Source organism: Pollicipes pollicipes, unplaced genomic scaffold (genome assembly GCF_011947565.3).
Source record: "Pollicipes pollicipes isolate AB1234 unplaced genomic scaffold, Ppol_2.1 Scaffold_3087;HRSCAF=3621_pilon_pilon_pilon, whole genome shotgun sequence".
NCBI lineage: Eukaryota > Metazoa > Arthropoda > Thecostraca > Pollicipedomorpha > Pollicipedidae > Pollicipes > Pollicipes pollicipes.
Window position 1 is genome coordinate 43,422,698 of NW_023596225.1, and position 25,119 is coordinate 43,447,816.

The 25,119-nt window shown below is 51.9% G+C and overlaps 3 protein-coding genes across 5 annotated transcripts in view; 2 read left to right on the forward strand and 1 right to left on the reverse strand.

Moving 5' to 3' along the window:
- Positions 1 to 371: 371 nt before the first annotated feature.
- LOC119090210 (uncharacterized) lies at positions 372 to 13,943 on the reverse strand. The gene is made up of 11 exons (XM_037212998.1): positions 13,694 to 13,943; positions 10,035 to 10,168; positions 9,686 to 9,829; positions 8,812 to 9,012; positions 8,237 to 8,410; positions 5,382 to 5,531; positions 4,547 to 4,737; positions 2,667 to 2,770; positions 2,011 to 2,112; positions 1,396 to 1,527; positions 372 to 439 (listed from the first exon to the last, which is right to left on the reverse strand). Exons 2-11 carry the CDS (start codon positions 10,152 to 10,154, stop codon positions 372 to 374), a joined length of 1,386 nt encoding a protein of 461 aa, XP_037068893.1. The 5' UTR covers positions 10,155 to 10,168; positions 13,694 to 13,943.
- A 271-nt stretch (positions 13,944 to 14,214) lies between these two features.
- On the forward strand, positions 14,215 to 20,747 carry LOC119114766 (E3 ubiquitin-protein ligase RNF185). Of its 3 annotated transcripts, none has more exons than XM_037238797.1 (5): positions 14,215 to 14,310; positions 16,391 to 16,540; positions 16,872 to 17,052; positions 17,798 to 17,927; positions 20,105 to 20,747. In XM_037238797.1, the coding sequence occupies exons 2-5, from the start codon at positions 16,395 to 16,397 to the stop codon at positions 20,527 to 20,529; spliced, it is 882 nt and encodes a 293-aa protein (XP_037094692.1). In that variant the 5' UTR covers positions 14,215 to 14,310; positions 16,391 to 16,394; the 3' UTR covers positions 20,530 to 20,747. The 3 variants fall into 3 exon arrangements, with proteins under 3 accessions (XP_037094692.1, XP_037094695.1, XP_037094693.1); XM_037238800.1 differs by lacking the exon at positions 14,215 to 14,310 and adding an exon at positions 14,318 to 14,336; XM_037238798.1 differs by lacking the exon at positions 14,215 to 14,310 and adding an exon at positions 14,343 to 14,507.
- A 2,228-nt stretch (positions 20,748 to 22,975) lies between these two features.
- The window catches only part of LOC119114765 (Hexokinase A), a 35,051-nt gene continuing 32,907 nt past the window's right edge, over positions 22,976 to 25,119 (forward strand). The window contains exon 1 of the mRNA XM_037238796.1: positions 22,976 to 23,011. Coding sequence (XP_037094691.1) covers positions 22,988 to 23,011 — 24 coding nt within the window. The 5' untranslated portion in view covers positions 22,976 to 22,987. The remainder of the gene's footprint in view (positions 23,012 to 25,119) is intronic.

The following is a 25,119-nucleotide window of genomic DNA, read 5'->3' on the forward strand; positions in this document are numbered from 1 at the left end:
ATCCAGATCCCCGCCAAACGTCATCACAGCGCCTGTGATATCGACTCCGCTCATCTCGAATGAAAACATGACACAGGATAAGAAAGGTCCGCGAACAAGACGAAAAACGCCAGCAAAATGTAAATGATGCGCTGGTTGCAGAGACACGACCGACCTTACGACTGCACGACCATTTGATCAAACACAAGACCGCCAGCCGCCGAGGCATCAACCCCGGACACCACTCGCTCGGCAAGGGAACGTGTAACATCACTCAGGACCCACAATCTTAACACCACCGCTCCTGACTTCAGGTCAGCACATGGTACCAATGCTTCCACGGCAGCCACAGAGCGCGTGACGCCGGGGACGTGGAGCAGCGCAGGTCTTCCCTACAGCTCCGGCTTCCCAGCGGTGGCCACCGCCGCCGCTGCCGCCCCGCCATCACACTTGCTGTGGTCTGTGCCGGCAGGCCGTGACGTCACGATGCAGGGGCAGGCCTCCAATCGTACCGTCAGCTATGGGATGTGACACTATCACGCCTCGCCGCGCTCTGCGCAGCGCGCCCAGGCCATGCAGGAGGGACTGCGGTCACCCAGCGGTGGCCGGGGCCGCGGACGCGGACGCGAACGGCGTGCAGCCGGCTCCGGTCGCCAGGTCGCCATGGCAACGCGGCGACGGCGCTGAACGGGACTCGCGAGGAGCTGGGCTCCACACGGGCGGGTCACACGCTATGCGGCGGCGCACCGTGGCGCCATCGAAGACGGCACCGAAACTGAGCACGCCACAACGCAGCACAGCTGCGTCAAAACGCCTTTCCAATCTGAGATCTTCTACTCGGAAGTCGCTTGCGTGGGTGCTTCATTCGCGCCGAGGAGCGGTCCAAGAGACGCGCGTGGCACAACGGCATTGGGCCGAACACACCAGGTGCACCAGGACCGCGTGCGCACCGCTGACGGATCGAGCGGGTCAGACCGAGTGGAACGTTCAGCCTCTCAAACTTTTCGCAAAGAGACGCATCCAGCACTACTCTCAGCACCGGCCGGCGGCGGCCCCGCAGTGATAGCCGTGGCCGGCATAGCGGCAATGGCCGTGGTCGGCGGGAGTTGGGCACTTCACAGGTGCCGTGTCGGCGGCGCGCGCGGCGGTGAGCCAGCCGGCCATGCCCGCGCGACAGAGCAGCGAACGCGCCGCTGCTGGCCGCCGGCCGGTCACCGCCTGCTCGATCGTCCGAGTCTAGCGAGGTCAAGCTGCTGCTACCATTGGCCGAGCCCCCGCAGCTCCGCGACCAATGGCTACGCGCGTTTTTTGACGGCGAGCTGGTGCCGTTGGCGACGGTGACGGGCAACGCGGCGTCGGGCTCAACCTTGACCGGCGGCTGGGCGATGGGCAGCGCCGGCGCCGGCAGCGACGGGCCATCGTCCTCGTCGCTGGAGCACAGGTCGATGACGAGCGTGTCGTGATCGCGCGTCTCGCGGCCGATCGGGCGGCTCGGTGCGCTGCTTCCGAGCGGCCTGCACACGCTGCCACGCACCAGGAGAGTCCTTCCTGGCGGTCCACGGGACCCCGGCCCGCGCGGCCAGTCGCCCCGTCCCGGAGGTCGGGCCACGCTCCCGCGCACGAGCGGAGGCCTGCCTCGCCCCTGCGAGCACTGCCAAGTATATCCCTGTGTGAAGGATGGTCTCCCCACTCTGCCTCGCACGAGCGAAGGTCTCAACGCCGCCGGGCCGGCGGTGCCCCGCACCAGCGGATGCCGCGCCAACGAGCCGCGCGGCGGGCGCCCCACAGGCCGTCGCACGCATTCGGGCCCCGCAGCAATCACTGCCGGGGCCGCTCGCCGTTCGCCGCTGTCGGCCGGCGGCTTCTGGACGGTGTACTGCGCCGCGGCGGCCGTCCAGCTGGCCACCTGCGCGCCGGACGACGGCGGCGTCCGGTCGGCGGCAGCTGACGGCCTCCAGAGCCGGCCCATCGCGCCCGCCGGCGGCCGCCACGCCCGCTCCGGGCTGGCCGGGGCCGGCGGCGGCGGCGTGCGCGGCCGGCACGCCTCAGCGATCAGCTCTGGCGACAGCCGCATCAGCGGCACCGAGCAGGGCAGCACGAGCGGCAGCAGGCGCCGCGAGCGGCACGTCAGACCTAGAACGGGCCGCAGCCGGTCAGACGGACGGGGGCAACGGCGGCGTCACTGCCAGCAGAACTGGGCACCCGCCTCTCAGACAGCGGTGCAGATGGTCCGCACCACATCGGTCGGTTAAAACCACACAACATACGCAATCGCCACTCAAACGAAGCAAGCTACCAACAGTTGCCCATGCAAGTGAATTTGGCAGACTCTAACTAACCAAAACTCGCAGATACATTTCCTAAAGGGGCCGTTAAGGTATAGTGGCATCTTGCAGCCAAGAGCTGGATCCCCTTACAGGCAGAGGTGTGACAGAATAAGAAGCTAAGATCATTTTAACGCTAAAGGAACTTAACCGTTGAGGGCGTAGCCAAACCCCAATGACAACAGAACTCTTCGGCTCCTGACCGACCAAAACACATCAAACAGCAGCCGTTCCAACCACGCAGACGGTAAACCATCCGGAGAGAGGGGGAGGAAGGGGGGGGGGGGGAGAGCCGGACACACGGGCTGCTTGGCGCGCCGGTGAGTCACTGTCCGGTTCTGTTGACGCGCCTCCGCTCGGCGCGCTGGGCGGCCGTGAACTTGTACAGATGGCTCCAGCGGTGCACGATCGTGCGGCCGTTGCGCGGAGGCCGCCAGCTGACGGGAAACGCTGGCTGGCGCCACAGCCTGTCGGGAGCCGAGGGCCAACCAGGTGCGGCCGACAGACGTGCCGTCAGTGACGCCCGTATTCAGCGGGATTGGCACAGGCCACCGGAGAAGTCATGATGCGGTTCACAACAAACCCGAGCAGAGTTCCGGAACCATCAGGCATACATCCGTGCAACTGCGTAAGACCACGTGCTTTTGCGTCTATGAGCTTACTGTAGTGCGATCAATGTCCTCAATTTTCATTTTCGAGAATTTAAAAAAAACAACGTTTTACAGTCCCTTGTGTCGCCTCTCTCTCTCTCTCTCTCTCTGGGCACGCCCCTACTACCAACGTCCAATCGAAGTCCATAGTCGCTTGGGACACTGGCCGGGTATGGTGAGAGCCTAAAATTGTACTCTGTCGTACATCAGCCACCTCATGAGCCTCCAGATATGCGTTTGTCATAGCCGTCTGGGCTATCGGAAGCTGAAGGGCTGGAAGCGAATGCTGAGCAGAGATACGTAACGGCCACCGCCGCGCAGAGAGGGAGAGAGAGGGTGCCGGTAGTGTAGTGGTTAACGCGTCTGGGAAACCAGAGGTACGGGGTTCGATTTCCCGCGGTGCCCGCCCTTCCTGTCACGGTGTCGCAATCATGCCAGCAATCATGTCGCAGATGTTTACATGTGAAGTTCGCCCGTAATAATGTGAGTGCCAGGGATGCCACGCTGGACACTCAGATTTGCCGTGTGTCCGGAGATATTTTCACTTCGGAAGATTAAGTTCCAAGAGAGCGCATCATTCCCAACAATGCAGAGCCTGTTCCCATACACAATGCTCTGTTTGAATCAGCCCCCAAAACAAGGCAATGATGCGTTATCCCTGCGTCGATCGCGTAGCACAGGCCCACCCAATCGACAGCTGTTCGCGTTCAAAGGTCCCCTGGAAGCTCCGGAGGGCCTCTCCATAACGTAAGCTCTTCAGGACACGGCGATCCCAGAAAGCGGCTCCACATCCAGCTAGCCTCTACGCATGGTTCCACTGACGGCACAAGCCGCATACAGATTGTTGTTAGTCATCTGGACGAGGCTGGACAGGGCTTGGACGGTGACCGGAGCAGTGACGATTGCCAAGAAAATCGGCCAGCCGCCACGCTGACCGGGACCACGCGCGTTGTTTCCTCGTTTTTCTACTTTGCACGACGCCAAAAAGCAAAAATGCATGACGTACAGACGGTGCGATATCACGCGGAGTACCATACGCGGTTCCAAACAAAAAAGACCGGCGCCATGCTCAATATTCCAGCTGGATCTTAGCACCTCCCATTACCTTTGCGCGACCTGTACATAATAGCCATATATGCACTCTGCTACGTGCCGGGAAACACGAAGGCGACGTTAACAGATAATGACACCGTAATATTGGATAGAATAGGAAGCGAAAAGTAGTAAACGACATCATTTTCCGCCCTTGCTCATAATCACTCTCAATCACTAAAAATTGATTGAATGAAAGCGGGATGAAACGTAGTGCTTAGAGGGATTTTCTAGCTGCGTATATCGTTCACAAATTGTCTATGCTAAGGAACTGTAGGTAAGCACTGGAAAGTAGAAGTCAATGATCATATCCTACCGTCATGAAACTGAACTCCTACGACCTCAATTTCACGATACATTACTCACACCCCTCCAACTCACAGCGACATCTGCTTCCTTGTGTGCATCATCCCTCACCCCCTGCTTCTCATTCCCCGGGCTTACTCCCAGCTACGCCACCCTCCATCGTCCACCTATCTTCACTGGTTGACCGTCGCTCACCGTTTGTTACTGCCGTCATCACAGTAGCGCTCGTAGTCGACGAGGCCGTCGGCGGGCGGCGCCACGCCGGCGCCCAGCCGCCGGCCCAGCGGCGAGCTCAGGTCCACCGCCTGGTAACGGCCAAGCGGAGCCAGCCGCCGCCGCTGCCGCCGCTCGGCCGACGCGCTCTGCTTGCTCGGCGACGCGTACAGCTGGGGACGGCACTAAACGGTCAGCGGGCACCAGACGGCATGGCACGCAGGCGGCTTGGGACAGCGAACGGAGCGCGCCGCTGGGCAAGCGCCAGGAACTTCAGCGAAAGGCGGAACTACGAGCGACACAAGATGACTATGGCCGGGACGGAGCCGAGAGCGGGGAACACAGCCCTAAAGCATGCTCCAGGTTTATGGAGCGGTCGAGACTAGGCCTTAGCGTCATGGATGAGAAATGTTTGAATTACCGTCCTCCTTTGGCCTATAAGTATCTGCACAGCGTTTCGGCCACGCAATTCTGCGGCCGCGGTTAGGTGTTGTTGAGTCTCAAACAGAACGCATAGTGCTTGACTTTCAGCCATGCATGTGTCATTACAACACTTCGTACCCTTGAGCTGCTAACACAGGAAAAGTCTTCCGATTACAAGTCAAGTGCTTGTAGTTAGTACTACTAAGTTTGTACTAAAACATACAGAGATGTGCTTCTATCACGCACTAATCGCATAAATGCTAGGAGACCAATAATTCCAGGTACATGCTTACTCTTATTCTACCACCATGAACCCACCGAGCGCTGTATTCTCCACAAGTCTCCTCATCCGTCACACGCAGCCCTGCAGCGCCTCCCAACGCCTCGTGCCTACCTGTTTGCCGCTGCTGACGGCCGGGACCAGACCCACATAGCTAAGAAAGCGCGTCTGGTCGCGGCACAGCACCTCCGGCTCGGAGCGAACCGACTCGGTGTCCGAGACCGACTCCTCATCCGCCGTAACGCCACATTCGCGCTCGTGCGCCTGAAACGGCAAGAGCGCGCGCGTGACGCGCGTATGGCGCGGGTGCACGACACAGGCCCAGGCGCAGATACTGTAACGTGACGAGACGGTCTCCGATCTCCTATCGCGAGCTCAAGTGAGTCTTGTATCCTTCCGTCACCAAGTGGGCAACACAGTGAATACGGTAGAGTTAGCCTCCCTCCCACGTTCCCGGGGACCGGACCACGACCCCTGGCATATGGGGAAATACGCCGACCTCCCCCAACACTCGTGCGTTCACCATGCAGATGGGTCGGCGTGTCGCAAGGTCTTGGCCTTGTCCAACAATCCGGGCTTGATGAACAGACCATGAACTGGTTATCGTGCAACAGCTCTGCATGGTAGCTACAGCAACTTCCACTTTGTCCATGGCCTTAGTCTGCTTACTAAAGCATCATGCCCATTCTAGGCAGCAAACTAGCAGGCATCGCCAAGTGAGTCAGGCTAAAGGTAATGTTCCACATTTGAAAATACTGCAGCAAGCAATCGGTACGATGAAATTCGCTCACTTATAAGTATCGGTACACTGAATGGAGAAGGCCGCTGTACGCGACACCATTTCTCTTTAAAGGGGGTGTTCCAAATTTGTATGGAGTTTTGAACCGAAATAGATATCCTAAAGATCATCCGGTGCAGTCCATAGCCTACCTTTCGTAAGACCTTAGTCCCTATAGTTTCTGAGCTGCACGCCCGCAGATATGTGCAGACGTTTTCGCTTTACCTGTTTCAAGGCCACCCAGGCATACATGACGCCATGACAGCGCCATTCACATCATGCCATTCCAATGGCCATGCGGCGACCGAGGCCCAAGAATGGAACTGTCGAATTGTTCACATATGGTGTTCGTGAGCATGATTTCCAGATATCACGGTCGTCAACTGGTTCCCAATCAATATTGTGCAAGGTACGATGACGCAATTAAAAACTGATGTGATGAGGAGCATATCTACCAAATCGAGAAATTTGATTGACTAGAGCATTCCTTTCTATTTAGAAGTATATCAATAGTTTTACTAGAGCTTACTTCATCATATGTGATGCTCGCTTCTTCTCCTTCGCTTCAATGCTCGATCGCAAAATTTGAAACATTCCCTTCAGTGAATATGCTGCTCAATACGTCATTGTTTGATTGCATCATCGTAACTTTCACAACATTAATTGAGAAGCCATTTTATTTAGGCCATTTTACATTTAGAGAGTTGACGGCCATTTTATACGGAAATCGTGCTCACGAACGCCAAGTATAAACGACTCGGCAATTATGTTTTTATTCGCCTTGATCCCGCATAGCCAACGCCATGGCAGGATTTAAATGACGTAATTATGGGGTCACGAACGTCTGGGTGACAATGATGCACGAAAAAAGGCGGCATATTTTCGTGGGCGTGTAGCTCAGAAAGTAGAGATGTTTAGGTCTTAAAGTGGCAGGGCTGTAAACTGCACTGAATGCTTTTAAGATGACTATTTCACTTCAAAACCCCATGCAAATGTGGAACAAATACTCCCTTTAACTTCAATTGCCAGGTGAGCACATGTTACGGCGTGGAAGCATGTGCTCAACCCAGGATTGTCAGACGTTATGGCAATCCACATGCGCCAACTGAGTAAGTATTGGGTCTAGACGGACATTACCAACGTTTGCAGGTCCCACCGCTGCCACCATTGTTATGCACGAGGCATCCACACGGTATGAGAGCAAGGGACGATGGGTGTTCAACAAAGGCCGGTAGAAACCGTTGACGGGTGGTTGCACACGCGTCTCATCCTAGTCATGCAGCCATGTTTGTAGGCTGCCGAAGGTACAGTAGTGCACATTGCGGACAAAGATAGCCCACCAGAGCCCCTAGAGCTCTGGTGGATACACTCAGCCCTATACACCCGGATAAATAACCCCCAGAGCCCCTCGGTAGAACTGTGATATTTAGAAACAGATGAATGGTACAAGCAGCTTACTGAAGGAGTGGATACACGCAATAGTCGAGCACACTTGCCACTTTTGCCACTTTCGCAGTTCAGACAAACAGCGAAAGAACTCTTGACCACCCAAGGCCAGGAAACCGATGTTTTTTCTTGGCCCAATCAGCACAATTTTGTAAATAAATTGAAGCAGTAAACTAGCACGTTTGATGGTGAGAAGCAGGAGGCTTCATATATCTTAGTGGGTTTTATAATAGCACCCAAAGGGCCACAGTTATCATCGTTTGAGCCACCCGAGGCTTGTATTTTAAAGCTGACCTCAAGACGGCAGAAACGATGGATGATCTTGTTCCTTGGAATGAGGAAGAACCAAGGAACTGAAATAAATGCAACAACAAAAACAATAAAAGCTGTCAGATTGGAAAGACACTTTACATGGGAAAAAAGGATTTTGCTGAACCTTGCACATGCTGCCACACCCACAAATGTCAACTGTAGAGGGGATCACATTCATCGTTGCAAAGTCCAGTCAGGCAGCTGGATGTGAAGTGATGAATACAAGCGGCCAAGTATAAGAAAAGTGTCTGTTATTGCTCGATACTGCTTAGCATTGTACGCTGGCCCCATGACAAACGCTGCAAGTTCTTGGGACCTAAATTGACCCGAGTTGGCAGCATTCACAGCACTGATGGCGACCAATGGGCGACGGTCGCATTCCCCACGGGGCTGACTTCGGCGGAGAGCTCAACCACAGGAACTACAGGCTTGCCTTGACATCAGCGACGGAGCTGAACTCGGCGCTGCACGAGTCGCAGAGGAAGATGTCGCTGGCCGGCGGCTGAACCATGGCGAGCTTGCTGGCATGGCCGGGACCGCGCGCCAGCCGCGGCAACAGGTGCCGGCGCGGGGACATGGCGCTGTCGGGGCACGGCCGGTCGTACTCCTGGAGGGGTGACATCCAACAGTCATGCCATTGGTGACGCGGCACGCCCCCGACGAGGGAGTGTCGTATTGGTGGCAGCGTGACACAGGAAGGACGGCGCCGCCGTGGCAAGAGGGTCACATTGCGTGAGCAGCAACCGTGGACCGCGTCAGAAATACTGCAAAGGGAAGCTCGCGCCACTGTGTATGAAATGGGTACCACGCTGCTACCTTGGCAAGACGGCGGAAGTGTACTTTCGTGGCATGCAAAACCAGCTATAGTTCCGACAGCGCAACACGGCAGTCCCTTTCACAGGTTTACGGATGTGTTCACGGATTGATGGCCGGCCGTATTCCTCCTATCCACCACACGCCACCGTGCCGACGTCCTCTGTTCCGGTGGCCGGGTACGTCGGCACGCACCAGGTTCTCGTTGAGGCACGTGACCACCAGTCGGTTGGTGCCCCGCTCATATAGCGACGAGCTGCCATTGAAGTTGTTCTTGAAGAGCATACGGCCCGAGGCGCAGTGGTGCTCGAGGTCGGCACAGAAGCGCACCAGGTACTCGCATGCGTTGCCCCGGTAGCAACAGCGGACCAGCTCGCGCAGACGCTCCGCATGTCCCTGTGTGTAGAGGCCGGTGAGCAGACAGCGAGGTCTGGGCAGGCCGCGTCCGGACCCGCCCGCTGACTGAAAGGTGAGTGATCTTGAGGGTTCAACAGATGTGGCCATCAGCATGATCCACAACAGCTGTTTTCTACAGAAGCAGAAAGCTCTGTCAGTGAGGCACTGGATAAAACTATACCAATTGACACAGCCCTGTGTGCCCAATGCACAAACACATTTTGACATGTATTGTGTCTTGTACGGCCTATGCAAAACAACATACGCTGCAATCAGGTTAATTCTAGGAATGCCATCTACCTCAACAAGCAGTAATCGAATTCCCCAGGCACCTATTCAAACGTTACTTAGTATTGTACCATTTCTTACAAGATTAGACTGCCGACGAAATAGCTTGCCCTCGCCATCCTTTACAGGCCGTTCTATCGAGCCAGGCCGATTGCCTCCCCACTCAGCCAGTCCACCAGCACCTAGCTATGCCAGTCCACCAGCTTGTATGGCAAGCAGGGCACCACCGTTTTTGTTTTAAAAAATTTCATCAGGACATTTTCCATGGACTGATTTCTGGGATCAGGGCTCACATTAAGCAGTGCTGGATGTATCAGCCCTACCCGTTACCATCCCATCGTGCAATTTCAGACGCAGTCCGCGCTGCCCTCTGACGTCACCTCACCTTTTCCACCTCCCTGCTGGCTTTGAAGTTGAAGTAGGGCACGGTTCGCGGCCACCAGGCGGGCCGACGCACCAGCCGCAGCTTGGTCTCGTCGACGCCCAGCGCGCACTTGAGCATGAACCGGACAAACTTCACCAGGTTCCGCTGCCAGGGTTGTCAGCAAGGGCATCAGAGGCAAGACAAGCTAGGAGATCAAAGACGTGACAAGTGGGGGGGGGGGGGGGGAAGCAAGAATATGACACGAGATACAGCAGAATTTATACGGTCAGTCGCCCACTCCAAACATCCGTGGTTGTTCAGGCAGCACAGCCAAATACGGCCACCGCTGGCCCGGGGGCGGCGCTTTCACCTCCAGCATGTTCTCCAAGGAGACGGGCAGACCGCTGCTGAAAACCAGCGGGAGCGCTGAGACCATGAACGGCTGCGACGCATCGCCAGTCGCCCTCGCCTTCTGCGCCATGCCTTCCATGCTTGATAGATTCTCTGGGGGAAATTGGGAAAGGTTACAAGTCATCAGCCTACGGGGCCTACTAAACTAGTCGCGATATCAGAGGGGACTGAAATGAATGCCAGTTAACAACGGTGATGCTCACAAGCTGACAAGTTTTGAACAGGAGTAGGCAGCCAAGTCATACTATGGAAATGTCAGATTACTGATTTGAACGGAAAAACGTATGGCCGCAGCTTAATGTGAACCCTTCCTTCCCCAATGGCAGAGTGAGCATAATTCAGGTCATTATGCTAATAAAACAAAAATCTCTGTTCAATGGTGCTTTGACAAAATGCATCGCATATCTTTCACGGAACGTCTTGCAATCAGTGTTAAAACACCCCAAAAACTTGGCCTTGTTTAGGTACAAACATGCCCAAAGTTGTACCCATCTGATCATATGAGGCCACAATATAACAAAGTGTTGAGTGCAGGGATGTCATGGAGTCTTGGGCATTCTCTGTCTGCAACATGCTATTGCCTGTATGAACTAAAAATTAAAGCTTTAGGATCCCAAACCTTGAACACATGCTCCTTGATGAAAAGCAATTACGTGACTCAATTCGTAGCATTCATTTGCTTTGTTTTTAGATCATTTTGAGGACAAGCTTTAACATGCCATATTCTACATCTAACTTTAAATTTTGGCTCCTTTTTGAGGACCACTTGACCATTTCCAGTATGATTCTCAAAAAATCAAAGGATTCAACATTAGGAAGAAACAATTTTCAGTATTTCAGCATTTTGTGGCCTAGGCGAATAACAAAATGAGAGATGTTCATAGTTGATTGTTGCATTGAAAACTTGTGGTGGAACCCTGAAAAGGCACAACCATGTAAAAGGAGCAGAATGGAAAAAGCTGACAACAGCAAAAAAACATGCAAAAGAAACATACCTAACACAAGCGATAGCAATACTGCATCTACTGCCAGACAGCCACACCTTTTAAGACCTTTGCGTTTAAGCCATATCTTCATCATATTTTATGGATGCAGTTATGCCATCACTTTTGCAGCATTTCCTGACTTTCCTGAAAATAGATTGGGGATATTTTATACTCAGCTGTTTGCTAGTATGGAGCATCCCAATTCATCCCAATAATTTTTTTTTTATTTCACAGGGCAATGAAGTAAGGCATCTGCAATGCAGCACATATGGCATAAGTACTCCTGATCATAACACATTCACAGAAGCTGACAGCAAAGCTTGCAGTTATTCCTTGAAAATAATAAATAAAATATATTTCTACTTGAAACAGGGGTGTGATTAGTCTCCTTACACAATCCAAGCTCACAAAATCACTAAATTTTCAGTTTCAAGTGACAATTTGATGTGAGCAGCAGTTCTGTTTCCTGATGAGTGTCATTTAAACTTGCCTTAGCATGAACTGAGAGTACAAGTGTGGCCTCTTGCCTATGTAAACTTTAGGAGATCTTGGGACTTCTCTCTTGGGGCCATGAATACCAGGAAACCCCAATTTCACACTGAGTGATGGGTAATGGCAATATAAAATTATATATATTACACACATGCACACACACACACACACACAGACATACACACACACACATGTATATATATATATATATATATATATATATATATATATATATATATATATATATATATATATATGTGTTTGATTAAAAATAACTGCTGACTCAGCATTAACAAGCTTTTTGATGCATCATTCTAGTTTCCGGGCCTTTGACTTTGCGTCATAGCTTAGATTGAAGATGGTTCGCACAAAATTACTCATATATTCATCACTCCTTCCATTCTAACGTTTCAAGATCTTATCTCATCTTCGGAGAAGACTAAATTGCACATGAAATAAGTTTTGGGTTTTAAAGGATGAAAAAATTGTGCACTACTGTTGGAAAACATCTTTTAGTATGGAGAACATAAATGAAGCACAACTAATTGAAGTAAGACAGATTGCTATTTTCATCTTCATACATGTAAGAAACACTCATAATGGGAACATCACAAAGACACAATGGGAACACTATTGTCACAATCACATCGGAAGTGCTCACCGCCCACCACCTAGTAGCTCAAGAGTTCTGCAAGAATTTGTCTGTCTGTTTAAGGCCTGACAATGCACTTACGTGACAGGGCACCCCTGGACCACATGCGACAGGAACACAACATGACATTGACATGACAACTGACAGACAGCACTGACATTTTACAGATGTGCAGTGACAGAAGATGCCTTCAAATTTGGGAAAGCATATTCATTAATGAACTCTCTCTGGCCTTAAACAGACAAATTCTTGCAGAACTCTTGAGCTACTAGGTGGTGGGCGGTGAGCACTTCCGATGTGATTGTGACAATAGCGTTCCCATTGTGTCTTTGTGATGTTCCCATTATGAGTGTTTCTTACATGTGTGAAGATGAAAATAGCAATCCGTCTTACTTCAATTAGTTGTGCTTCATTTATGTTCTCCGTACTAAAAGATGTTTTCCGACAGTAGTGCACAATTTTTTCATCCTTTAAAACTCAAAACTTATTTCATGTGCAATTTAGTCTTCTCCAAAGATGAGATAAGATCTTGAAATGTTAGAATGGAAGGAGTGATGAATATATGAGTAATTTTGTGCGAACAATCTTCAATCTAAGCGATGACGCAATGTCAAAGGCCCGGAAACTAGAACGATGCAGCAAAAAGCTCGTTACTGCTGAGTCAGCAGTTATTTTTAATCAAACATGTATCAAAGAAAGAATTATATATATATATATATATATATATATATACACAATATCAAGGAAAGGAATGAAGAGCTCTGAAAACAAAACAACATTTTCCAGAACTAAGCCAAGTCTGAGCACCAACAAATATTGAAGAAGGTTTCCATAGCGGCAAATTTTGACATTGGCTGGTCTTCCTACATTTAATGTAGAAGTGTTGCCAACTGTGGCAAGACCGCATGTCTATATCAGCGAAGACAGATTTCAAGAAAAGCTGTGAGCACTGCTAATACAATGGAGAGCCTTCCATGGTGAAATATTAAAATAAAGCTCATTTAGAAGCGCGATGGTGCAGTTCTGCTGCACCTGTCTCATGCTTACATTATAGGACAGGGACAGGGACAGGATCATCTGCTCATGCTTACAATTCAGACAAAAATCTAGTACCTATGTTTCCATTTAAAAAATCAGCCAAGAGACAAAACAAAAGTTTGGACACAACCAGGCCAGAACTATGAAATTTCTCCTTTTTGAGGGGGGGGGGGGATTACTTAAGGCTGTTTCAATGCATAAAGGCCTACACTAAGCTGTCAGACAATCTGGCATTGCATGCTGCTTCTCAACATGATGACAGGATTACTCCCAACAAAACTAGAGCATTTAATTGCAGATTTGGCCTCCTTGCTTCTCCAAGTCAAGAGCACTACGACTACCTCACTGAATAGAAAACTAAGCCCATCGTTGGATTAGTTCCCAACCCAAGCTACACTCTCTAGTTCCAGTCCTCGCGGTGTGAGTCTATAAAAGTTGAAGTTATCTCACTTTGATCAACTGTAATTCATACCACTTCTAGATTACAGTCAGCGGGCTATATCGGTGTTGTCGCACGTGGAATGGCTCAATACCACCAAGTAAATCACCCATGAACCCATACTCAGCCAGACTCTTCACTTTAACCCTCTTGTAAGCCCATCAGACAATCCGCCAACCAAAATCGTCTTACGTCAGTCACCAGCGCGGCCTTGGCCACCAACTTTCCGTTCCCTCAAATTTCACCAACCAAGGACGTTGGTGCCAATATGCCGCACGACTTCGTAACCCTCGCATGCGACTAACGCTGATCTCCCAGCAACCAATAGGAATAGAGATACCTATGTGCCGTTCTTCTTCGAGGAAAGCTTCTTCAGTTATTGTTTTAAGAATTTAGAAACAGACGAAAAAAGGTTACGTTTGCTGGCCTCGAACCCAAGCTGAAATATTAAAACGCACCAAGTTTTAAAACTATTCCCAGATTTAAGCACGAGTGTAACGCAACGTGGACATCGGTTTTTTGATGACGTCACTAATGTGTACTTGCATCAGTTGTTTATTTATTGGAAAAGTTGATATCCCAGTTTATGCGTGGGGTCTCGTGACGGGTGGTGGTATTCGCATTGGGTGTGAGTATTGTCCGCGCGGTGTTTGTGTAACGTTGAGGGTGGTTTTGGATTGGCGGCTGTGGACCTATGTTTGTGTCGTTGAGTGTTTTATGGAGATCTGACTTGTGACTAGGAAAGTTTATCACTGAAGCAAGTGATAGTCCAATTGTTGTATATATGTAGACCAACTGTTGATCAGTTCTCACCAGACTGAGTTGGTGGGTACCCACCCTGTTTGCCACGTACCTATCACCACCTATTAACACAGTGTTTAAAGTTTGTGTACTGGGTAGGTTTCCATCCATGCAGACACCATTACTTGGACCCACTCATGCCATGTGTGGGGGCTGGGTTGATTGGGTAGTTGTGGTGGTAACTGCAACAATTTTCTTTAAATTACCATGACTTGGGTATTTATTTAATGTGTGTGCCAACAGTCATAGGCATATTCATTACTTATATATCTACACACTTTCCATGACTTATTTGTCCATTCACTAATATTTTCATATCACAGCACTTTGCCAGTCTCATCACCTGTACTTATTTACAAAATGTGCTTTCCATAACTGGATTGGTATGTAGTGCAGTAGTCATATAGCTAGCAAGGGTCCAGACTGCAGTGAACACATATAATTCACATGTGTGATAGCAGCCTAATTTTGGCAACAAGTTAAGCATAGTTATGGTGTAAATCATAGTCTTAAAATGGTTTTTGCATAGTTTGCTCCATGTTCAGCATATAGAAAGCCAATGTTCTCAGGAATTGTGATATGGTTAAGATAATTTGACTGAGAAATGCTTTTAAAATATTTTCCATAAAGAAATAATGTAAAATGCAGTGCACTTTGTCCTAGTATAAGTTTGGGCATTCAATCATATGTGTTAGAACACCATGTCACATAAGTGTCCAGTATGGTTCATGGATTGAAACATGGACAGAAACATCAGGTCAAGAACATGTTCAGGCTGATTCATTTAGTAGCCAACTTGTTAAGTTTGCAGTGTGGCAAACAATTGCACATGATAATTTTTTTCTATTATTTGGCACATGATTGTGGTGAGAATGAGTTATTCATAACAAATCAGCCAATAGATCAGCAAGCCAAAGCTCACTGAAGTGGAATGCTGTCATAATGACCTAAAGAAGCTGTGGGGTCATGGATATCAGGAAATGAAAATTGTGGCACATATCAGATGTGTCTTTCCATGTTGGGGTGTCAGAAAAGCTTGGCAACTTAAGATGATCATTTGTAACTTGAAGGGGTTAGGGGTTTCAGTTTTTATTTCAGCAGAACCATAAGAGATGTCCTGGCCTCTCTGGGTTTCAGGTAGCTACTCGTGCTAAATATTTATCCAGTTTGGGAAGATTTAAGCAAATTCATGGCTGCATAGATATGCCTGGGATTCACAAGCCTGTGATACAGTTGTATTTTTGCTTTGCATATGTTTACTAAAACCAGCCTAAGTTTGTTTTTACACTGTGCCTGAAGTTAAATATAGGAAATTGGCATTACTATCATCAACATGGGCTTATTATACCTGTTCTGAACAATGTTAGGTCCAGGTATATGTTCTTACCAGTCATGGTCTCCACCTTGCCATTGGGCAGTGTATTGAAACAAATTCTATGAAAAAAGGCAGTGCTTATCCAAAGGCTTGCATACAACTCTCAGTATATTATGATTTGCACAAAATTTTAGCTTTCTGGCTGTTATCACATGATAGGCTAAACAGTTGCTGGATCCACATAGATATGATTGAACAATACATGTTTTGATAGTTATAAGGTAGAAGTCATGTTAAATAACTCATCTAAAATGATTGTTCATTAGGGGTCAAAGCTCTGAAGGGTATTCAGTAGGGAGTTCATGCTTGGTATAATGAATTTGAGAAAGCTGGTGTGTAGGCAGGATCATACATGCCTCATCTGGATACATGAGCTAAAATTTGACCCCTCTGATGTCATCTGACTGAGGCTGTGGTGGAGACTATGGTTATGTGCTGTTGAGGTCCATGGGCATTTTTTCCTGTCTTCATTTGAAGTTTGGGAAGCTGTGGCATCTTAGTCTTTTCCATAATGTTGTGGTATTTTTGGCAGGACTATGTCTGGAGTTGAGGGCAGTGAGCCAGGTGGAGCCAGTGGTGGGCAACAGGAGCGCTCTGACCCAACTGATGGCGCTTATGAATGCAACATCTGCCTGGATCAGGCACGAGATGCTGTGGTCAGCATGTGTGGGCATCTCTTCTGGTAAGTTTTATGCTCTCAATCACAGTAAGTGCATAGTAGAGCTGGCTAGAGATTTGATAGGCCTCTCATCATAGTTCACTTGATGTATGTTCAAATACTTGCTGTTACCCTGCAAAGTGAATAATGTGATTTGATATTATCAATAGTTGTGACATCCATTCCATTCCATCCACATTGAACGCAGCTCTCCTTGCATCCATTTCGGTATAAAGGGTCGTTCCAGCCGTGCTTAGCGCCATTGTGACATCATGGGACTTGAGCTGGCCATGTGCCGCGCTCAACGCACGGCCGCTGTGGACACGGCTGACCAGCGCCGGTGGGCCGTCGCCAGCTGGCCATGCCTGCACACCTGGCTGGAGATGCGGCGCGCCAACCCCGTGTGCCCCGTCTGCAAGGCGGCCATCAGCCGAGACAAGGTGATCCCGCTGTACGGCCGCAACAGCTCCAACAAGGACCCGCGCGACCAGCGGCCGCCGCGGCCGGCCGGCCAGCGCACAGAGCCCGAAAACCAGGTACGGCTCGCTCGCACGCTGGTTAGGGGGTACGGCGGCAAGGTGTAAAACCGGACAACTAGGTACGGGCCGCTCACACGCGGGTCAGGGGTACGGCGGTAAGGATGTGAAACCGGACGAACGGGTAGGGGCCGTTCGCACGTGAGGTAGGGGTGCGGCGGTAAGGTGTAAAACCGAACAATTAGGTACGGGCCGCTCGCACGCGGGTTAGGGGGTACGGCGGTGAGGTGTGAAACCGGACAAGCAGGTGTGGGCCGCTCGCACGTGAGTTAGGGGTGCGGCAGTAAGGTGATACATGAGAGGGGGCGTAGATGATAATTTGGGTATGAGAGACCTTGCAGTCAGGTACGGACCGCGACAGTCATTTATAAAGTTTGGCAACTAGGGTGTGAATTGGACAAGGGACAGAGCTGGTAGTCGATAAAACTCGCCATTCCGATACTGATCGCAGCTCCCATGTATAATGGGTGACAGTCACGCGTTGTCACGGTAGTTGGACCCGGCACACGATTATTGATGCCGGGCACGAACCGTAGATGTGGGACGCGACGCAAGGACCCGTCTGGAACCGTGTCGGCTTCCTTGGCAAGCTCCTCCTTGTTGACATGACAACAGCTGATGAAGGTTGGCCGTGAGGTCCTCGTTAAGTTACGCTACTGTTGCCAAAGTGTTCTCAGCGTGCAACAGGACCACCCCGGTCGTCCCTCTGATGCATGCCTCACCGCTCCCCGGTCTCACGCTACAGGGCAACGGCTTCGGCGGTCTGAACTTCGGCGACACCAACTTCCACATGTCCTTCGGCATCGGCGCGTTCCCGCTCGGCTTTTTCGCGTCGACCCTCAACTTCGGCGGCGAGCGACTGAACCCCCATGCTGGTGAGTCTCGGGAGCTGGAGATCGGGTGCCCCGCGCGTTGGACGCTGTCGCCGGGTGTGGTGCGCCGCAGAGGTGCCTCCTTACGGGACGCATCGGTCTGCTCACGTGAGACCGTGTCGAGCAATTTAAGACAGAGTCTGTCCGCATGGTAGGTGCTCGTGGCCAGGTGATCACCTTACGCTTGGTATCGTTTCTAAGAAGTCTGCTTATGTTGCTTTTAGTTTTGCCGAGTCGTAGTTTTTCCGTTTCTCTCGTGATAGCTGGGTCGGAATATTGCGTTGTTGCATGCGCAGGGCGATTGTCGAGCTATGTTTCCTGGGCTCGAGATATCAGAGGCTTCGCCAACCAACACCATAAAACCACACACGTGTGGTCGTCGTGATGCCCATTAGATGTTCGTGTGAGTGGGCTGTGTCCTGCGCTCCCATAACGACGTGAAACTGTGCGAAGGAAGCTCGTATTAAGCCGTTTAGGTGTTCACTTCTGAGGTCCTATGTCCTTGAGTGACCGAATAGCTCCTGAGCCGTCTTTGTCATTAAAGGGAGCGTCACACCCTTCATATTTATTTTTAAAAATAAATGCTATTGGGAATCTCAGGTCTGTTTAGTATGATAATGGCACCAGGCAGCTCCACCGTAGCGCCATCATGATATAATAAGAATGCATTTTTGATTTTGTAGTCTGAATGACGCTGTCAACGCTTTGTAATAGCACTACACTTCTTCCTTTCTTGGTAACCCCAGAGCGTATCCGAGCCCGTGACAACTGCAGCTGTGCCGTCGTCGTCGACTTGACGATGGCGGAGTCTGCTGAGGGCCGTTGTCAGCAGTTACGGGTTAGAGGTGCTACTTTTGAGCTGTTTTAATCCGCACATTACGGACCCGTGGACTTAAAAGTGGCACTTCTACTGGTATGGATGGTGTCAGCACAAAGGAAGGTTTGTGATTGGCGTAGCGCGCGGCGAGGCCACTCACCGAGAAGCGCATTGGTTGAAGTTTGAACCAGCGCGTCGCTAAAGACCATACGATATCCGTTTCCCAAAGTAAAGTGAGCTTTGAAAGGAGTTGCCGTGCTAAACGCCATAGTCATATAACTAATTTCAAAGTATGAGGAGAGAAGTCAAAGCCGTAGTGTAACGTTTCGTTGAATTTGCGAGATGATTGACTCCGATTTGCATGTATCTGTTTTTTCAAAGAGCCTTTCAAGCCTTTGTAGCAGTTATGACACAGACATTGTTCTTATAAATTGCTGTGTTACAAACGTAACAGCACACATGCGGGTAAGAGCGGGACAAATCAAATGTACTACTTTCATAGTAGTGAGCAGGCAGGCCAACGATATTTTTTCCGCTGGAGCTTCTACTTCAAAGCGAAACCCTGATCTGTTCAGGATTTCGGGATAACTGGTGTATCTTTTGATGTCGGATGCATCTGATATAACAATAAGTAATAAGGTACAAACAGGTGGCGTACCCCTTTAATTATCACAGCTGAAATCTTACAGGACTGTTAGGTTTTAGCTGCGCTAATTAAAGGTGTCTGCTGACTCCAGCACGTTATCACCCTGGCCACTTTGCTGTGACGGGTGCCCTGCTGGCCAGTGGTCACGAGCCAAGGCGACGTCAGTAACCATTAGTCCATGAGAGTTCACTGGCTGCTGGTAAGGGTGGCTGCAGGAGCCCGACCTCGCGTTGACGCCTGTGTCGTCCGTATTGCCTGTGTTCCAGCCGCATTCTGGCGCGGTCGGCCGCTGCTGAACGGCCAGGAGTGCCGTATCGCGCGTTCCCGTACCCCTGTGTGGGTGGGGCGGGCGAGGGACTGACACGGGCGTCACCTGATCGGTGCCGCGGAACGGCCGCTTGGTGGCGTCATCCAGTGCGTGTCACCGGCTGCAGGGCGGCCCGTCTCCGAGCGGCTGAAGGTCCGCCGAGCCTCCTCCGAGGCCCGGAGAGCGCACGCAGTGGGGCCGCCCCCTCCCCCTCCCTCTGCCCCGTGGGCCGCGGCGCTACAGGTCCGGTATCTGGGTCACAGGCTGGCCAGTCCCCCGTCAACGCCAGAGTCTCATGGCCAGCCAGCTCAAGTAATAACGAAACCTCGTCTATACCCGCCCGCCGTCTGTTCGGCTCGTTTTTTGCGCAAAGCTTGGTAGGCTGCTGACGTTCTGGTTGGTGTCCCCAGGCTTCCAGCAGGGTCAGCAGTTCCAGGCCGACGACCAGATGCTCTCCAAGGTATTTCTGGGTCTGGGCATCTTCTGCGTCATCTGGATCCTGTTGGCAGTAGTGTCACTCCGGAACGGTGCGCCTCGGCCGGCGCGATCAGCACCGCCCTCTTCTATTCATATCTGTGTCGCGGCCGAGCGGGGCCACGACAGAGCCCGCAGTGCGCGCCGGCTGGCCGCAAGGCAGCCGGCTGGCCCGCACCGGCGCTGCCCGCGGGGCGACAGGCGACCCTGCGCGCCGGCCGCGGCCGCCGGTGTTGACCAGCTGTGGAACCGCGCGCGCCCATCACTGTCGGCCTATGCGTATATTTACCGGGAATATCACTATGTGTGTGCTTGTGGGTGGGGTATGTGGACGTTGTCCCTCTGCAGGGGTCGATGCTGAGGTGGCTAGCGCGAGCTGCTTGCGATCACGACCGGCATGGGTGTAGACTGCTGCCGGGCGGGCGGCCTCACAGAGAGGCCTCTAGCTGGCCGGCCGGCCGCCGGCCCAAGCGCGCCACCCGGGCGCCCCAGAGCTCAGCTTTATCGTCTGGCCGTGCGCGTGTGCGTGTGAGGCGCGCAGCCCGCCTGTGGACGGCGTCGGTCGCGGGTGCTGCTGCGTAGCGGGGCTGGCGCGCGCAGGCCGCTGTTGGATGTGCCGGGGAGTACCGGCGCTCGCAGGCAGCGGCTGCTGGTGTTGCGCGTGCCCTGCAGCCGTGAGCGGAGAGCTGATTGAGACACGATTCCAGCCGGGACACGAGTAGAGGGAAGGAGGGGCAGATGGACACCGTCGGATCGCGGTGCGCGTCTTTAAATAGTAACACTGTACAGAGCTGGGCTAGAGGTCCGCTTGCTCCGTTGCGATGGGGGCGAACTGCTCGTCCTAGTATGAAATGCATTTGCTAAAAGATACATTAGCGCGGTGCCAGTAATTGGGAAAAATATCGCCGATGAGGGATTATGTTGGACACTAGTGCTATGGTAGGTTTGTGTAAGGAGCTGTTCGTATCGCATGGTATTTGAATTATATGTCTACGTTGAATGTCTACTGCCCAGCTCACTGAGTGTCTTTGTGCAGATGACTTGTTACGGATATATGCATATATATATATATATATATATATATATATATATATATATATATATATATATATGGTAACTTCGTCGTAAATAAATCTTACACGACGTCCAGTGTATTTTTTTGACGATTTTCGTCCCAACAGTCCTAACTGGTTCGTTTTGGGACGCCGTCGCCGACGTTGATAGACCTCTTGTTTTGGGCGCGTATCTGAGGCCATGCCGGTGGCAAATATTTTGGTATCAGTGTTTTTATGGGTGGAATGTAAAAAAGTAAGAGATTTTCAAGTGGCGTCGCATTGTTTCTCAGCGGGTTTGTTTAGGGTCGTGCATGCCATGCCAGTTTTGTACCCACCTGGAACAGACCTGGGGCCAAAGCATTTTTATTGACGGGAAATTATTCTGTTTCATCGGGGTGCGCTCCCGATGATCATACCATATGAGAGTACCATGACAACAGACAAGATTCTCAGCAGCATGCGGCGTGGGACTGGGGAGGGCATTGAAAGCTCACGCCAGCGCTTGTGTTCGGTGCCAGTATTTTGTATTCACACAAGGCGCGTCTCGGGCACAGCTGGGGGAAACAGGTAGGCTTAGGCCGCATCGCTTGTCCGCAGCGTTGTATTTGGGGGTCTGCTGAGCGTGTCTCCGCTATATCGGCTGTGTTTCGTGTGCTGCAGTCGAGTAGTTATCACGCTCAAGGCCCTGGGATAGCGCGGCCGGTGCCGACGCCCGGCCGGTCGGTGACCGACCCCTGACGGCTGGATACGGTGGGTCAAGGGGTGCCGGCGTTCGGGGATCACACCGGTTGGGGTGGGCTGATTTCGGGCCGTGAGCTCCAGTTGGAGGTGGCTCCAACACTGAACTGTCCATTCATAGAAACTTGCTGTTGATCAGCCGTCCACACTCCCCGTAGGGTAACCTATGGGCACTCCACGAAATAAACGCCCAACGTGGGACGGATATTAAAGAACGGGCTATTATAAACAAGCCTCAACTACCTAACGACCCAGGCTCGACTTTAATTGAGCTAACGATGGGCCATGGTACATTTGCATACTGCGCCGTTTGCCCCGAGCTGCTCGCGGCCCGCACTGGCGAGACGCGCCAACGTTGGACGGGACATGCTTGCGATGTCACCAGTCCAGATCACATCTTGGACAATGTATAGGTAGCACCGACTGGGAAACTATGAGAGCACAAGGTTAAAGGCTGGGAAACACACAGCCACTCACATCAGCGATGGGTATTAGCTCTCGTGATTTCATTTCAGCGTCCGAGAGGTTATGCTTGAAATGACGCGTGACTTGCTGTGCGTCATAGGCGACATAAATGCATTGTTCAACCCCCGGGTCAAGAACGGAACCCTTTCTTTGACTAGTTGTGCCACGGGGTATTGCAATGGGTAGGCTTCTTGCATGTGGCGCCTTTTGCAGTCATAGGAACAGGCACAGGAAGTCACGGACCACCAACATTTCATGCGTTTAAATTTACCAAGTGTTAACGCACGCGAAGAAATCACTGAAAAGGTGTTGGTTTCGCCTCACTTCGTACATCCATACACCCCTGGCGGCCTTTGTTGCAGCATTCATCGCTTCCCAAGCGATGTCAATGTCCTCATCACCATCACGCCAATGCCTCCTCCGAGGACCATACGCCGTCGCTCTTCTCCCGCGGCGTCAGGCGCACCCGCCAGCTCGCAATCCTCACTCGACGGCGAAGATAAGGCGGCGGTGAGCGGAGCGTGCGCCGGCCAGTCCCCCGCCGTTCGCAGTGCAGGCAGGATGTCCCGCGGCGGGAGAGCCAAGGTGAGTCGCTTCGCGAGAAGCCAGTGGGGCCTGAGCGAGATGAGCGGACACAGCGCTGAGAAGATGGGCCGGGTACGAGGTTAAGTTCCACAGTACAAGCACGCATGGGCAAGTGTAATGGGCAAATCAGGGGTGCTGCTTCCCTTTCGGCTTGGGGCTTCAGCCCCCCCCCCCCCCCCAACGCATTTTGCAAGACTACGTACCCCGCCCCTCCCCCTCCCCGGGGCAAACGCAGCGTCACGCGTGATAAAGCTCTGTCGTGTTGCTGAGTAAACGCAGGGTGAAAGTTTCGCAGCCAAACTCCTTAAAGACACGCGTGGTGGCGTCCATTCGCTGCCAAAATTTGATCCTTGAAGCTGCGAACGTGGGACTGCGCATTGCGCGCCCCCACCCCGGCAGCGACGATGTTCGGCGCGCTTCGGTTTTGCTCTCGTGTTCGACCTGGCCACAAGTTACATGCGCGCCTGCGGCTGTTGACACCCGTTTTATCGTGACGTTGCGCAAGAGGAACGGACACGATTGCTCGGTAATAGGCGGGCGGACGGGGGGGGGGGGGGGGGGAGCGGCCACCGCCCACCGCGCAAACAGCCACGGAGCGGTCGATGGCACCCGGTGGCAAAACACGGCGAGGAGGCCTTGACCGTCACTGGCCGAGGCCAGGCTTCCTGCAATGCCGCCCGCCGTCCGTGTCAACTGTCACGAAGCAACGTCTGAAATCAAGGTTATGGTGCATATTCAAATGCAAAAATATCGTTATTTGGGCACCTTCGGTTTGCTGACACCCTCCCTGCTGATTCACGAAGGATTCATCCGCATGGCTTTCCCGACTATGCTTTCCCTGGTACTGCACTCATTATCTGGTGAATAACTTGAGTGAATAACTCGTGCGTACCCGGCAAGCTCACAATTGTCGTTGTCGCAATCGGAGCCGCCTGGCCTATCCCATACTGATGTGGCGAGCGGACGGAGGAACAGACGTGACGGAGTTTTCCCAGGAACTGTGCTGTCTGGCGCCGGCTTCAGTACAGAGCCCGCACGTTGCCTGCCAAGCGCACGGGTTAAGTTGGATACGGCTGCGGCTCGGGATATAGGGGCGCTGCCATGAACCGTATGGCGGATGCGCAGGCCAGTGTTTGTTTGGGCAGGCCTCTGCCGCAGAGAGGCCTCAGCAGGCCCTCCGATTCGTTGTGGTCTTGGCGAAGCATCAATTGCTTTAGAATGCAACATTACGGATGTATGGGTTGTTTCCAGTGCAACAACAACCTACTCCTACGATAGAGCCCCAGCTGAGTCAGTGTTCGAAGAAACCCTGTAAACGAGAGGAGGTCCTGACAATAAGGATCCCGTTTGGCGAAGATCAGAGGAACGATGAATCAGAGAAGGTCCCGTCCTGTGATGCTGTTGGCTCGGGTGGTTTAAGTTCGTGGGTCGACAGGTGGTCCCCGCCTTGCGTGTCGGGTTATGATGTGACGCTGAAGCAGGGGTGCGGTAACTGGTGGGGTGGAGGGGGGGGGGGATGCAGGGGGCTGGACTTCCAATTTGCTGAAAGTTAAATATTTGCCCTAAAGCCGTTAATTTGAAAGAAATAAACAAAGCTGGATAGAAGTAGAAGAAGAAGTAAGGGGTTGTCCAAGATTAAGAGGGATGGGCTTAGAGGCACCTTGAGTTGTTTTTTCCATGCACCGCTACTTATTTTCCCAAATCCTGGATTGATTTGATCCCCCAACTCCAACCTTCCCATAACGTGGCACTTGCCGTGCCTCCGGATGGATACCGGTCCTCCTAGCTTAGAGCAGTTCCGGCGCCCGAGGGCAGAAGGCCCCCTTCGGACAAAGAGGAGCCCCGACCATCTTCAGGAGCAAGTTTCTGTCTCGATTGAGAGGAGGTCGTTGTGATTGAAATATACTCCTGGTTAACGGGAGCAGTCCTCAGCAAGATAGGGTTAAGTGATGCGGACGACTCAGTTTTTATTTAACTGTATGAACACTGGCTTCGAATGAAATCGCAAGATGCCACGCGTGTTTGATTAGGTTTTCAGTCATTAGAAAAAAGGCTTGGCCCACATGCACTTCAGAAAAACGGCAAATGACATTTTATCGCGAGGAAAC

Excerpts from the sequence above, each read along its gene's own strand:
- LOC119114766 (XM_037238797.1), top strand. The coding sequence starts at position 16,395 with ATGTCTGGAGTTGAGGGCAGTGAGCCAGGTGGAGCCAGTGGTGGGCAA. Across the intron at positions 16,541-16,871 it reads ATGTGTGGGCATCTCTTCTG|CTGGCCATGCCTGCACACCT; the intron begins GTAAGTTTTATG and ends GGCCGTCGCCAG. Across the intron at positions 17,928-20,104 it reads GCGACTGAACCCCCATGCTG|GCTTCCAGCAGGGTCAGCAG; the intron begins GTGAGTCTCGGG and ends TGGTGTCCCCAG.
- LOC119090210 (XM_037212998.1), bottom strand. The coding sequence starts at position 10,154 with ATGGAAGGCATGGCGCAGAAGGCGAGGGCGACTGGCGATGCGTCGCAG. Across the intron at positions 5,532-8,236 it reads GCTCCGTCGCTGATGTCAAG|GCGCACGAGCGCGAATGTGG; the intron begins GCAAGCCTGTAG and ends TTGCCGTTTCAG. Across the intron at positions 440-1,395 it reads CTCCAGCGACGAGGACGATG|ACCACAGCAAGTGTGATGGC; the intron begins GCCCGTCGCTGC and ends CTGCCGGCACAG.